Below are 15,538 nucleotides of genomic sequence, written 5' to 3'. Positions count from 1 at the left end.
TGGTGTTTTGATTATTTCGCATGCTCTAAGTATCCAATTTTTGAGGATTTCTTATGCTAATTTATTCTCCTAAATATCCAATGGATTAGTAAAAAAAAGTTTCTCATGCTTTTTTTAAACGATTATTTTTCTCAACTATTCTTTCTTAATGCCTTACTAATCTACCTATCTATTATATTGCTAGAAAAACAATACAAATCAAGCAAAAAAGTAGATCTAAGCTCTAAGCTTATCCAAAACTTTTTTTGCAAAAAAATATAAGAATCTATTAGATTTGCATTTACTATATGCAACCATGCATTCTAAATGCATCTAGTTAGTTCCCAACATGCTCTATGAATGAAAATAACTAAAAAACTAGACTCACAATAGATCTATGACAAAATGATAGAAAAAGTATAGAAAAATAATTTTCTTTGCTTTTCCTTACACACCTTTCCAATCATATGATGCCGGAAGTGAACACATCTCTCGCCACACTAGGCAATGAAATACTTCAAAGGACAAAACATGAAGAAAAACTATAGAAGCACAATGACGCTTGTCGTTAGCAACGATGCCAAAAAATTTATGGCCCATTCAACTCTCCTAAAAATACATTCACAAGAGAAGACAAACAAGCAAAACATGTCATGGGAGCTTACTAATGTGCTACAATGGTGAATGCAATCATATCTTCTTTTAGAGAGCTATGCATTGTCATACTCCTCCCAATCCGTTGTCACACCAACTCGATTGTAGTCCACTGAGTAGCCACACACCCCTGACGATAAAATGGTTCTAAATCAGCATGTCTTCTACTCCTCTTTCTACGAACTACAAGAGACAGTACTCTAATTTCCTTCTGAACTCCAATTCAGTGGCTATTTATGCATGAAGTGCATTGAGTTAGTCTTGAATAGTGGATGGTAACAAAGTCTTTTGAAAATTAATGTAAAGAATGATTGATAAATGAAGGGATGTAACACGGACTGAAAAAATTAAGTCATGTAAGAATGAGTCACTTTAACAGTATGCCTTAGAATTGGGTAGGCTTAATTACATGGGTGCATGCGTTTGTTGACACCATAATGCGCAGGCAAAGGAACCAACCTGAAGACAATATTACATAGAGTTGAAGTTGGCATGTGAGCACAAATCTCAGGTTTGATACTTTAAACATGAACGTGTAAAACAATGAGATCTCAGCTCACCTTCAACATCAGATCAAATTGCTAGCATGGACAAGACTGCCTTGCACAACGCAGTTTTTCTGCATGAGCCTGTATCAATCTGACTTGAGCTTGCTCAAAATCTTCAGTTTCTCGCATCAAGGCTCTGAGGACCAACCAGAAAGAGAGAGAAACAAAGCAAGAAAGTAATATTATCGTCTGCAAAAGACCCCCGAGAGAGAGAGAGAGGATTCTCGTTATGTTCGTGCTGTAGTAGAAATGCATGATATGATAAGCCAAGATTGTACTTACCGAAGCTTATCATTCTCTTCAACATGCATTTGCAATGTCTCTTCTCTCTGCAATCACACTCATCACAAGGAGAGTAAACACAGTCAACAGGCATGGCATAATACCTGTGCCTACAAGTTCAACAAAGGCATGGCATAATACCACATACCTGTGCCTACAAATTCAACAACAATACTTTGCAACAACGAGAGTTCAAAACCTTGGATTCAAGGAAACACACTATCTACATGCTTTAACCATGAGAAGCTTAAGTGCCAATACTTATCGGAATCGTTGAAGGCATGTGTGGTTCTTAAGAATTTAAAACCAAAGCCCACAAATTGAACTTTGACACAAAGCCCAAACTCGAAAGGGCAAGAAACATTGGCAGTGTCATTGATTCCACCATAGTTGGAATAAGTAACTATGGAGCTTGAAAATTCATGATGCATACATATATTTTTAGTGGACACATGGTGGAAAGCCAGAAAGCAGTGGCAAGGTGGACATAGAAGGCCCAAAAAGCATTGATGCTGACAAGCATGTCTCTCTAGAGCCACATCAATCCTTAGGATACATAACTTGCAAATGCCCAAGGAGGAGTGGGTTATATTAAAGACACATAAGACCCAGGGAGCTTCCCATCATGTTATGGACAGTAGCAGTCAACACAGGAGTACACCAGCTGAATCAAAGCCCTCCAAAGGCACTCAGCAACGTGACACCAAAGGTGGCATATATCAGACAAGATATTAACACTTGAAGAACTTGGGAAACACATGTTATATTCCAAATGAGCATAGATCAGTAATCGATCAAAGGCATTTGGCTTGGATATGCTCCTCAACACAGTTCCAGGGCACAGAGAAAAGTGTTTTTCCTGGTAAAGATGTCAGCTTCATGGAAGCTGGTGACGAAAAATTATGGATGAAGAAGATCATGCAATCTAATTTAAACAGAGATGCTTTTGATAACGAGGATGTTTTTCATGAAGAGGAGCCAAATGAAGATGCACGAAAGCAACAAGATAAATCAAATGAAGAGCCCGTACATAAACAAAAAGACAAGTGAAAAGAGTTGTTCGAACTCCAAAGTAAGTGGAAAAGGTAAGAACCCCATGGGGTAAGAGGAGACGCATCTGAAATTCGCCTACATGGAGGACAATCTTGAACATGATGTCAAAGGCATGTGTGATTAGTCCTAGCCTAAGGTTACATGTAAATAACCTTGAGGAAAATCTCTGCTAAAGGAATTGTGCCATGATATGGTGATGCCAAGGCCATGATATAAGCAGCTGGCGTATGTATGATAATATAAGCATTGACTAGAGACTAGGTCATATGGGAATTTCTCGGATGACGCCTTAACCTGCTCACCTATTTGTATAGGAGGGTGCAATCCTTACTCATTTAGAAAAGCTGTTAAAGAATGTGGGAATAAAGAAGTGCTAGGTGGTTGTGTAAACTAGCACTCTAGTGTGTGTAAGCTTAGGCTTTAAATAAAGCGGTTCCAACTTGTGTGAACAACTGCTAGTGTGTATGTTCTTTGTGTGAGAACCTAAGCAATGATGTGTAGCAAAGTGACACCTATTAGGGACACTTGGCATCATGTTTGACATGGATCTTGAGTATGTGATGTTGTTGTGTGGGTGTTGGGGTGTTGTTGCCCTGATTTGCACATGACCATACACTTATGGTGGAGTTCTTGCACATGAACAAAGGCAAGGCAAGCTTGTGGGGTAATTTCTTCTTGGGTGCATGAGAACTTGGGCTAGTATGGAGAGGTTGCCTCTTGAGTGTGTGAACAAGTATTAGTGTGATGGTGTGCTTGGGGGGCAATGGGGGCATAAGCCACCTTTGTAGAGAAGATTTAAGCCTTGCTATAAAAAGGCTCAATACCTCACATGTTTATTGTTTCAATTCTCAGTAATGCAAGTCGCTGTCTTGTATTTTCAGGTATTTTGTGTCTAAGAATTTGATTCCACCATAAAGTGCAATCACATGTGCCCTTATACGCTTGCATGCTATCTTGGCATGTAACCCTAAGCTTGCATCCTGTTTTTCTATATAGTGTCCTCTACAAGCCAACAAAAACCCTAGACATGCATCCCTTCCTCTTTGCAGCCTCATCCCTACTAGTGCTTCTACTAGAAAATGTAATCCAGCGCTTATCCTGCCAGAAACCAAGGAAATCCTAACCAAGCTTGGATCCCGTTCTGTAGCATATAGCAGCATCTCTCTTCATGCATCCTACCATCTGAAAACCCTAAAACTGTAGGGTCAAAATTCAAGCAACACTTTGTCCCATCAAAAGGCTAAGTGTCTCTAGTGCAGGGTCAAAAATCAAGTGGCCCCTTAGAAACAAGTTCAAAAAAGTCTGGGAGCCACTTATGGACAAGAAAGACAACACAACGCAGGTGATGAGAAGTAAATCAGGAAGAAACTCTTGAAAGAAATTTCAAATTCAAACTGAAAGACTACCAAAAAAAGGAAGCAAATACCTTCTTCAAAGATTCGTGTAGTGCTGAAGCATGTTCCCTTGTTTGTTCCAGTGTCTCTTTCAACCGTACTGTCTCAGCTCCATTCTGGGCAATAAAAGATGTATTGAATCACTATGAATGCTTATCTGCAGTGCACTTGCTTTGAAGGATGAGTTGTGCGAATGAAACAAGATTAAAATGCAATGACATTATTTTCAAGCCAGTAAGAGTACTTTACCTGATCGGCCAATATGCGTGCAGCCTGCAATTCAGAGCGAAGCAGTATGCAATTGGCCTCAGCCCCTTCCTTGGCTTCTATCAACTGTTTTGGAAAGAGAAGGTCAGGTAACAACTTAAGGAACAAGAGAAGAGAACTTGAAGGTTCTGGAGGGCATTACTTGCTTGTTTTCAGATGCCATGACAGCCTTTGAGCAGGTTAGTGCTTCCTTTTCCTTCTGTAACAGGCCTACCTTGGCACTCTCCTGCATTCACTCAACCAGATAGGATCTAAGAAAGTGTTTTTACAGTAAAAAACATTCGAGCCATGCTGAGTTAGGTAGGAAGTCATCCAGTTCAATATACCTGCCTCATGGGAACCAAGCCTATCATTATTATCCCAATGATAAGAAATAGCTACCTGCTCTATCTGTTTCGCTTGACGATTGACTGTCTCCTCCAATGATTTTAGGCATTCCTTTTGCATTAGGAAAAAAACGTTTGTTAGGAGCATTTAAATGCATTTCTTGAAGAAAATTAAATTGCGATTCTCATTGGCATGAAATTAAACCACTTGATGTTCGACCTTTGAAGCTCCCAACTCGGTAAGTAGCTTGTCTGTCGTCCCTTTCCTTTCTGCTATCTCCTGTTTCCTGCATCCTTGAATGAGTCAAACCAATCTCGTGCCTGAACATACAGCTACCTAGACATCAAGAGATTCTACAAGCACTGATTGTCTTATGCTACCATCTTAAACCCTCATAACATCCCAGTGTACAAATGCATCATGGGCATGTAAATATTTTTGAAAAGAAAGAGTTATTCAGCCAGAGAACTTCCTTAGGTACAATTGCTCTCCTCCTAAAGATAGCTTCATTGCATTCAATGCAAATAACTTTTTGGATGCTCCATTAAGGGTAAGAACTGTGCTCTAAGTGCTAAGTGGAGCCCGAACTGGCAAAGATCCTTGCCTCTCCTCTATGGAGGGGCATTGTCTGATTTGTCTTTGCCAAAGAGAGCAATCAACCCCTGCCATTCTGCTCCTTGATTTTGAGAAGGCACATGATCAGCTGGATTCAAACTTTGTGGAGGGCACACCCAAGAAGTTTGGATTTTTTGGAGTGGATTAGAGCGAGTCTCATCCATCTTAAAATAGTTGGTTTTTTGTAAAGCAAGACCTTTATGCAGCACACCAAGATGAAAGGATCACCTTCAGAAGGAAAGCCTTTTCCCCTTCAAATCTCGAGCTCACTTGTCGCAAAGCATCCATTTGCTTTTCAAGTTCTGTCTCCAGTGCTTGAATCTGTTGCATGTAAACATCTAATTAAAAATCAACCAAACACAAGAGAAAAGCACATTTGGTTTTCAAGTTCTGTATCCAGTGCTTGAATCTGTTGCATGTAAACATCTAATTAAAAATCAACCAAACACAAGAGAAAAGCACATTAAACAAGAACGTTGCAATCTTATCTTGAGCTATAAACAAAGAATACAAGCCAACGATGGACCCAATCTGCAACTTTTATTGGACTTGTGATTCTTGGTGGCGTGTTGACCATCCCATCAATCTTGCCAGGTTTGGGCTGCTCATGTCTAAGCTAAGGAGGATGAAAGATGTCCATGACTGTGGTGCAGATAGAGAGAAAGAAGTAGAGCGAAAAAGAGAATAATGCTCCAGACAAAGTGTATTGCATGTACAATATAAGGTTTCATTGATGTATATTAAAACCTTCATAGTACAATGCCTTTTTTTTTTTTCCAACTAGCCTTTCGTCCAAGATCCTCCCATAATTACCAATTTTCCACCGCCCGTAGGCACTTATTTATCCGCCCATAGGCGATGCCGTCGAGGAAGTACCAAGGGGGGGTTTGAACCCATGACCTCTTGGTCCTAGGCGAACACCGTCACCACTTGAGCTATCATCTCATTGGCCATAGTACAATGCTTTTATAGACATAAGCCTTACCTTTTGACTCAGACACACTCATTAGAGCAATGACAATACAACAGATCACACTCAAGCCTGCAACTGGAGCTTGACCGCACATAAGATTCATCAACTTCCACAACTATCCCCCTCTGACTCAAAACAAGGATAACATAGGAATGGAGCCTTTTATAAAATAAGGCATTACAAACATATAAGAGAGAAAACACACATAGGAATTATTTAATTCAGATTTTATTGGACATCCCGGACAAAGAACCATTTACACTCACACATAAACACAAGGTATGGAGGTTTAGAAACTTTCGAAGTTGGTTAAGTGTCAATGAAGATGCCGTTTACGGAGGTGTCGCCAAGAAATTGATGCTTGACCAATCATTTTAGGCCCGGGGGCCAGGGCGGAGGACACAGAATGTCTCCAATGTGGCAAAGGAGGCTTCAATTTCAGGCTAATTGCTGATATTTCAAAAAATCCCAAATTTCTTGGAGTTGCAAATGCTTGAAATTTCAGAAAAGATTTTCCGAGTTTGTAGAAGCCTTAATTTGATGATTTTCCCTTAGATTTGAAAAAGGCCCGAATTCTTATAGGTGTAAAAGCTCCAATATAATAGATTTCACTAATTTTTCCAATTCTTGAAATGCCCTAATTATTTTGTGTGGCCTTTGCTACATGCAGGAGCCAGGACAGCCCGGGCACCTGGGCACATAGCTCGTAGTAGCACCGTCAATAGGTGAAGGTGGTGGGCGAGTCAGCAGTCGGCTGCTGGATGGTAGCAATGTAGCATAGTCAGCAATCGACGCATCACACAGGAGTTCGAAGATGGCGCATCTCACAATAGTTCGAAGACAATTGAGAGGTGGTTGAGAAACCCTAGATTTCAAACTGTGCCCAGGTTGTTGGTTTGGGTTCTTTCCAGCAGAGAAAAGCTTTGCCCGAGAGAAAACCTGCTGCAACTGAATCTTCTTGTCATCGCCATATGGATGAAACTAGAAGTGGACCTGCCACGTAGGTACCCATGTGTCCACAATCTCCTTGGTATACTGCTTTTGCTCGCCCCCAAGCTGTTCCGGAGTAATGTTGGGGCCTAAAGCAAATGCCAAGGTATCCATGCCCGAGAGAGTAAACAGGGTAGTGGCCAATAAAGAGATGGAATTCTGTAAAGCCTGCATCTGCGCGGCTACTTGTGCCTGACTCTCCGAGAAAGAAGCTTCGAAAGTAACTTTAAACTCTTGAAAATCAGATTTAGTTACAAAATCTTCAAAAAGGTCGCCATCAACAGCCTCGGTAGCCGGCAGGTCTTCACGTTCAGGAATGGGTTCCATCTCCGATTCTTGGGTTGACATTGCGAAGAGGGAAAGTTTGAAAGTGAGAGAAAATCGTGGCTGCAAGCAAGAGCTGATGCTAGAGAACTCAAGGAGGCTTGTGGCTAGAAGCCCATTCTAGGGGTATTTTATAAAGCCCCGAAAAAACGTTTTTTTTTTTTTTTTTTTGTATTGCTTATGTTTTTTTGTTTTTCCTAAAAAACAACACATAAGGCTTTTAATTGCCACATAAAAGGTATGCGTTTTTTCAAAACCCACGCTAAGATGTATATATATGTTGTTGCTACGTTTTTGTTTTAAAAAAACGTAAAGCTTTCATTAAAAAAAACGATAGCAGCATTTCGCTTAAATAGTCGTGGGCTTAAAAAAAAACGGCATGTGCTGGCTGCCACCACCCGTCAACTACAGGGTCCGTCACCTGTCAGCTACTGCAGGAACATTCGGCTGCCTATAGTCGTCATCTCTCTCTCTCTTTCGCTTGCAGGTTCACGCAGCCGACATGATCTTATTCTCCATCTCTCTTTCACTGTTTCACAGCAGACGAGCTATTGCTTGTTTAGGCATGCAGCCAATAGGGTTTCTTTATCTTTCGGTTCTCTCTTTTCCAAAGAACAACTCTCTTCATATGACGTGCAAATTGACCATTTGCAAGAGCAAAACCCCCAACACGGGTTCCAACAATGCAAACATAATACCATACACTGAATTCTGGAAAAAAAAACAGCAGTCATCTCGAACTCATACCTCTTTCTTTGACCTCTTCTTTCTCTACCTACCGACTTGCACGCTCTTCGAGGCATGCTCTGATACCATTGTCAAATCCCCAAGGATCTCCTCGTAGAGCGCTCCTAAAACAAGACTCGAATCTTGCAAAAAAAAACCAAATAACGTGAAGGGGGTGCCGGCTTGACTCACCACCCAACCATGACAGCCGTGGGCAAAACCCACAAGTCTTGGCTGTCCCCACCGAACCAGGAGCTGAGCTAACTAGCTAGACGTACCGACCAATCTCTACCCTATGACTTCCCATACCGTGACGTAGCTACCCTCGCAGGCCTTGAGACTGTTGCTGGCCTCGGTTGCATGAAGCAGGTGCACGTTTGCACTAGATCCAGGCTCCTGACCATAGAGCTCTCACAAAGACTCGCGAGACTCTATGAACAATTGACTAACCTTGGCCACTCTTTTATAGGCCCTTGGCCGATCATCAGGCATCCACACTTGGGCGCCCGCCCGTCCATACTTGGGTGCCCGCCCGTCAGTCTATCCCTAGTCCATCTCGCCAATCAGCGTGCTTAGCTCCAAGCTTCCCCAAGCCTCGAAGCTAGTCTTGTGTGCGTGTTGCACACGGTAGATACACTTTGTGCACATGACAAGTACCCACTGCCAGACTCCTGTGTGCCGTCAACCAGAGGGGGAGAGTGATTTTCCTCGGCCAAAAGCTGTCCCAAAGCCTCTTCTAGAAATCTACAAGGAAGCGTTGTGATAGGCCTTGAGATTGCCAGTGTGCAGTTTTTGCGGGTGTGCCATCTATATCTAACATCTGGATCATGCGGCTGAGCCTCGCTGTATATGCAACAAAAGGGGCATCCAGAGTCTCCACCCGATCTGTGGGATCATGCGACGTCCACTCTCCAGGGCAGCAATCACTTTATCAACAACAGCCCATTCAATTTAATCATTGTTGCAGCCATCATATCCTCCTTTTCAGCTTGAACCTTTTAATGGAATGAGGATAAGATGCTTGACTTTGTGCAGGCTTGGATTGACAAGTGAGGCCCACTATCATCTATCCAATTGATCTCCGGATTAGGGTGTGATCTTAGTGGAGATGCCCCACTCATCCACATAGAAACGGTTGGTTGGAGCGGGAGAAGGTGAGGCTGGCCAAACAGAGGAAGGTTCCATGTGTCTTGGCCGTGGACGTAAAAGAGAAGCTCCTCCCAAGCGGCTCCCTTGGGGGCCAGAGACTGTCGGGGCATCCACCAGTGCAGTCCTTGGGATCGATCCTCAAGCATATTGTAGTCTCTACCAACGCACCAAGGGTCTGCCATGGGGAGTCCCTGTCACACCTAAAGCCAGAAGGTCGTGTGCTCAGTGGCCCCATTGGGGCCGTAGATGCTGAGGAGTATCCCCAATGCGTAGAATCAGACACTGGGCACGGCCGGGATAAGCGTGCCTTACTCTTCCACCAAGGAAACAAGAGTGTGGCTCACCGAAATGCATACTCCTCCCTGGTTCCCCTGGGATCCAAAAGCTGGGACCAGAATGGGTGGCTCTTGTCGGGAAGAATCTTCCTGCAGCTGTGGGTCCTGCCTGCTGTGAGATGATGCTCCTGATCCATGAGAATATCAAGATTGCCACCAACTAGTGCTCTTTGACGTTCCTCTCAGATCCTCGTCGAAAGTGGGCACAGCCTGGGCCTTGGATGTTCCAAGAGGCAATCCACATGGTGGGAAACTGAGGTGGTGCACAACCACTAGACATGACTGATCCATTCAGGGAATGTCAATATCCTGGGGGAGAGACTCCAGAGATGTCATGATGATGCGAAGTGTCGGTATGCCTGCTGCTCGGGCGACGACGGAGGCCACCATGGGGGATGTGACTGCCAATTATTTCTGGAAGGACTGGCAGGTATTCCTTGGGGAGTCCTGGGAAGGACACTGTGACCGGAAAGCCTGCTGCTTGTGCCAACAGGTCTGATCAGGCGAGAATCCATGGTGCCAGCGTGCCAAGAAGAGCTGCACCTCCTGTACTGGGATTGGGCTCCGGTCAAGGACACTCGCCGGGCGAGGGTCGAGGAGTCGAACTCTATCCTGAGAAAGCCCTTGCCCATGAACTGAATGTCAGTAATCCAGCCCTGGTTGCCAACCAAGGCTGCCTGAGTAAGTCCCTGACCTTCCCTCGTGCGGGGCGGTGGCAATAGAAGATACCAAAAGCTGGAATTCCTCAAGTACATCTGTGTGCTGCATTGGTTGGGGTAGACGGAGCGGCTGCCATAGAGTCCTCCAAAGGGCGGGCAGGCGCAGGGTGGTAGATGAAGCGGGAGAACCTTAGAACCTGTGCTGCGGGTTTCGTGTTAGTAGTCTGAAAGAGGTCTTGGGGGCTGGAGACAGTTTAATCTCAGATGATGAGCCATTGGAGAATCTGACTTAGTATGTTTACATGAGCCAACATTGATTTTGGATTATCGTGAGAGAGCACCCCAGAAGAGGAGTGCTTTAGAGATACTAATCAAGTTAAGAATTGTACTGAAGACAATAGTTGTTGGGAGATTGTAGAGCCTCTTAGGATGCATGGCTTTCTTTCTAGTCACTTCTTCATCAGATGAAGGGAGTCTAGTTTAAGGGAGGATTGCGCTATGGCTGTATAGGTTATTATGTGGCTGAAATATTATCCGAGGCTAGGCTTGCAGCCCAAGAAAGGAGTGTTTTAGAGATGTTAATCAAGTGGAAGAATCATGCTAAAGACGATAGTTCTTGGGAGATTGTTAAGCCTCTTAAGAGGCACTTCCATCACTTTCTTTCTGGTAACTTCTCCCTCGAATGAAGGGAGAGTCTAGTTTAAAGGAGGAATATGTTATGGCTCTACATGTCATAACAATGCCGACATATTATTTGAGAAAGAATTCCTCAAGGAGGAGGATGACTACGATATAGTTGCTCAGTTTGCCAGTTTGACAATGACCTCGCATAACCTCACTTATGAGGTCTACCTACAAAAATTTAGAGACTTGCAGATGAAAGCTACAAAGATGGATTCTACTACTCTTTTGGGTTTCTTCCTAGCAGGTTTACCCGACTCGTACTGATTACAAGTCAAAAATAACAAATGCAAAACTTTGGACGAGGCCATTCATTCTGCTCGTATTTATGATGATAAGATGGTCTCTTCCAAAACCAAACCCATAACTGAGTAGGGGAACAAGCACAAAAGAAAGTTCTCCGTGCCGATGGCTAGCATGACAGAAGGAAAGTCTTTGGACTAACCTTCGAAGAATTCTACCTCGATTCCAGCAAAGAAAACTGACTCCTCAAGGCTTTGAAGCTCAAGGAGGGACGTTGCTTTATCTGCGAAGAAAAAGGACATATGCACAACGAGTGCTCGAAAAAGAAGGGTGCTAAGACCAACGCGGGACCCAAGACGAAGGCAGCCAACCAATTGTCTTTGGCAGGTACTTCAGTCATTGTACTTTCTTGCCCTTTCCAGATAGATTGGTCTAGTCATACTTTTTCTTTTGAACATAGGAACACCCAGTATTGTATCTTAGGTGATTGTATACATCCCTCTCAAGGACCTCTTGTCAGTACAGTTGATTTTGGAAATATAATGGATTCTTCTTTGTATAATGCTTTCCACTGTGTCTTGATTCCACTTTCTTCATTTCTCATATCTACTATGGATGTCAATGAATTGAGTGTGTTTGAAAGCAAAGAATTAAAGAAGTTACTTGATTCGTTTCAAGATGTATTTCCTAAGGAGCTACCATCGGGCTTACCGCCCGAAAGGGCAGTGGATCATCGTATTGATCTAGTCACTGGTGCTCAACCTGGTAGCATTCTGCCTTGCAGGATGAGCCAGACTGAGGAAGATGAGTTGGCCAAACAACTCCCTGATTACTTGAGGATAGGCCAGATCCATCCAAGCAAATCATCTTGGGGTGCACTTGTGTTACTTAGGAGAAAGAAGGACAACACCTGGCGAATGTGTGTAGATTACAAGAGACTGAACAAAGTGACAATCAAGAACCGCTATCCTCTCCCTAGATCAGATGACCTGATTGACCGTTTGGTCAGAGCGAAGTATTTCACCAAGATAGATTTATGTACTGGCTATCACCAGATACGTATTTATGAAAGGCACGTCGAAAGAACCGTCTTTCGGACTAGGTATGGCCATTACGAGTTTCTCGTATTACCTTTTGGGTTGACCAATGCTCCAGCCACTTTCCAGGAAATGATGAATGATCTTTTTCGTGAACATTTGGGAAAGTTCGTGGTTGTGTTCCTAGACGATATTTTAGTATATAGTCGTACTCTTGAGGATCATTTTAGACACCTCACGATTGTCTTGAATATTTTAAGACAAAATCGACTGTATGCTAAATTAAGTAAATGTGAGCTTTTTATGACAAAAATCATTTACTTGGGACATAAGATTTGTCATGTGCATGACATGCTCATGGACATTCTCACGGCTAATCCAAAAGGGGCAGCCAAGAAAAAGACCATTAAAGCTAGGATTTTGGAGCATCAAGTGCTAATTTGGCTAGAGGGGACCAGGATGAACAGGCGGCTGGGCTGCATGAGGGGACTGTCGGCTGCAAAAGAAGGCTGTTGATTGGACCAGATTGAGGCGACTGCTAGGCGCATCACCTTTATGGGTTTTTACTGCTAGTCGGCTAGCCGACTAGCAGTCGGCCAGCTCATCTATTTGTTCAAGAGCCTATAAAAGGAGAGGATGCTCACTGAGTAGATCATTCAACTCACTTAGGAGGAGTTGGGTCCTTAGGGTCCCAGTTAGGGACAGATTTTGGTGATGTTCACCTTTTTCAAGAGAGCAGCCAAGGGCTGTAGATTAGGAGTACCTTTTTATACTATATAAATATACTGAATTTCCAGCATAACTCTCTCTCTACTCTCTCTTCATATTTGCGTTTTGCATTAGCATGTTTCCAGGAGTGTTTAGGGCTGAAAGAAGACCCCCAGAGCTTCCGCATGTTACATTGGTATTAGAGCATCAGGCTCAACAAAGCTAAACACAGATTCAGCCCCATATGATGGTGTATAGGTCCAAGGTACAAGAAAGTACACGGATACGAAGCCCAAGGCAAGGAACACAGAAACGGGAAGAGCTCCCAGGAGGTTTGTTGGTGGTGTTCCACAAAGCCAGAGGGGATGGCAATCCTGTGAGCCAGATAGGTTCTCGGGCAACGGTCCCAAGGGAGGATTATCCTCCAAGGGGTGATGTGAGAGTGCCAGACTCATTTCTCAGGAATGAAGACCAAGACAGCGTTCAGAGTCAAGGCAAGATTGGATTGTGGACTAGATGGAACAGATACATAGATCTTATTCAAAGTCAGAGTGGTTTGGAGACTGGGCCGGGATTTCAAAGAAAAGGGTTACCAAGGATGGATGGATGACAGAGGGACTTCGGGAAAGGATTGGAATGATGACAGTCATCCAAGAACAGGTTGGATTCCCGTCATCAAGTTTAGCAGAGGAGGATGTCATGTGCATGACATGCTCATGGACATTCTTAGGGCTAATCCAGAAGGGGCAGCCAAGAAAAAGACCATTAAAGCTAGGATTTTTTTTATTTTTTTTCAAAAAGGAGACTTCTATTAAGTATGAAATTTTTTTTACAAAATGGAGATTTCACACCAAGAAAGGTGGAGATCTCAACCAATCAGGAGCCCTGTGCTGCCAATAGGGTCCCGAATGAGAAGACGTGAAAAAGATATCAATATCCCACTCTCTCATAAACTGGCCGCGCTTCCTCTCCGCAGCCCTCGAAGATCCCTGGATTCTAGCCCAGGTAGCCATGATGGTGTGAATAATATCACTCCAAATCCTGCAACGACACTGAGAAACAAGAACAGGAGTACCCTCAATAGCCTCGGTGCATCTAGCCTTCCAGATATTCCAAGCTGAGATACTAGCAATAATCTCCCAAGAACTGTCTAACCTCTGTGCCGAAGGGACAAAATGTTAAAGTGGCAAATCCTGAAGACAACACTGCCGAGCAACTCCTTGCCTAACCATAATGGCCAAGCTCCTGCCAGTCCCCTCGAATCTCCGTTGTGGCCCAGACTGTGTCAACCAAATGATAGAACCAAAAGAAATGATAGCATCCCTCTTAATCCTACCAAAGAGGTGTGCAATCGCAGACCAAACCCTCTGTGCTTCCCTGCATTCCCATAAACAATGGTAAATTGACTCCGAAACTCCTGCATATCTAGGGCATGCTGGGCAAGCACCAGTAACTGACCTCCACTGATTGGTGGCCAGACCACCATGAAGAGAAACCCAGATAAAGGAGGAAATCTGTGGCTTCCTATAAGAATGCGACAATCTCCGCCAAAAAAACCCTCTGAATGTCAGTCGAAATGCCGTAAGATTCCCAATGGGGTCTAAGAGTAGGGACACTCTGAATGTGTCCCAAGATAAGATGTCTGGCATTCTGCACCGTATAACTGAAAAAAGGCATGCTTTTCAAGGGATTACAAGCATCCTTCCACACCCACTCACCGGGGTCCCAATGCAAACGTCTGATAGGGCAGCCACCATACAACCAAAGGCTAACACTCTTTGTGATCATCCCTGGAGGGGGGGGGGGGGGGTGTCAACAAAGGAGTGCTTCCCTAACCTGCCAACAACTCTAACTGGACGAATCTGGGGGCCCTCAATAAGGTCCGCTCTTTATGAAAAACTATCTGCTCAGGATGCCATACCTCCTCAAGTTCATCCACTTCAAGTGGATCTTCCAAAACTGGTTCCATAGGAGGTAGTCCCACATAAGGCCTTAACAAACTGACATGAAAGACATTGTGGATTTTCCAGTGATCGGGCAATACCAATCTATATGCCACTTCATTTATTTTCTGCAAAATTTGAAATGGCCCGTAATACCTGTTTGAAAGCTTAGGAAACCGACCTTCCTTACCTGGCCGCTTCCGCAGACGTGCTTTCTCAAACTTTAGTAATACCCAATCACCTTCCTTGAAAACCACCTCTCACATGTGTTTGTCAACTGCCTTTTTCTGCTTAGCTTGAGATCTTTCTATGGTTGTCCGAACCTGTGCAAATGCGTAGTATCCAAATCACGGACATACTCATTTGCTGCAAAGATTTAATCTTTTGTTCGTAAGATAGGTGGAAGTACACCACCTTGCATAGACTATCTCAAATGGAGCCTTATTAGTTGAAGAATGCACTGTGTTATTGTATGTAAATTCAACCAATGGTAAATACTTTTCCCAATCTGACTTCTGCTCAAATACATAATATTTAAGCAAATCAAGCACAGCTGAATTTGCTATTTCACTTTGGCCATTCGTCTGAGGATGATAGGCTGATGAAAAACTCAACTTTGTGCCCATATTATCAAACAATGCTCGCCAAAAT

At 43.5% G+C, this 15,538-nt stretch overlaps 1 protein-coding gene across 4 annotated transcripts in view; it reads right to left on the bottom strand.

Annotated features, from left to right (window-relative positions):
* Positions 1-660: 660 nt before the first annotated feature.
* LOC147635970 (uncharacterized) overlaps positions 661-15,538 on the bottom strand; it is a 69,487-nt gene continuing 54,609 nt past the window's right edge. Inside the window, exons 14-23 of one of the 4 annotated variants that reach the window (XR_015266478.1) lie at positions 5,348-5,440; positions 4,724-4,783; positions 4,559-4,615; positions 4,320-4,403; positions 4,160-4,243; positions 3,943-4,026; positions 1,464-1,510; positions 1,194-1,317; positions 1,043-1,092; positions 661-763 (exon numbers count right to left, since the gene is read on the bottom strand). Coding sequence is in view for 2 of the 4 variants with exons in the window: in XM_086801390.1 (XP_086657516.1) it covers positions 1,215-1,317; positions 1,464-1,510; positions 3,943-4,026; positions 4,160-4,243; positions 4,320-4,403; positions 4,559-4,615; positions 4,724-4,783; positions 5,348-5,440 (612 nt within the window). In the remaining 2 variants the exon portion in view is untranslated. Of the gene's footprint in view, positions 1,093-1,178; positions 1,318-1,463; positions 1,522-3,942; positions 4,027-4,159; positions 4,244-4,319; positions 4,404-4,558; positions 4,616-4,723; positions 4,791-5,347; positions 5,441-15,538 lie in introns of those variants that run through there. The other 3 variants (XR_015266479.1, XM_086801390.1, XM_086801392.1) reach the window with 3 other exon arrangements.

Source organism: Cibotium barometz, chromosome 8 (assembly GCF_041138505.1).
Source record: "Cibotium barometz isolate CiBa-2024 chromosome 8, ASM4113850v1, whole genome shotgun sequence".
Taxonomy (NCBI): Eukaryota; Viridiplantae; Streptophyta; class Polypodiopsida; order Cyatheales; family Cibotiaceae; genus Cibotium; species Cibotium barometz.
This window is presented reverse-complemented; position numbering and strand designations above follow the sequence as displayed.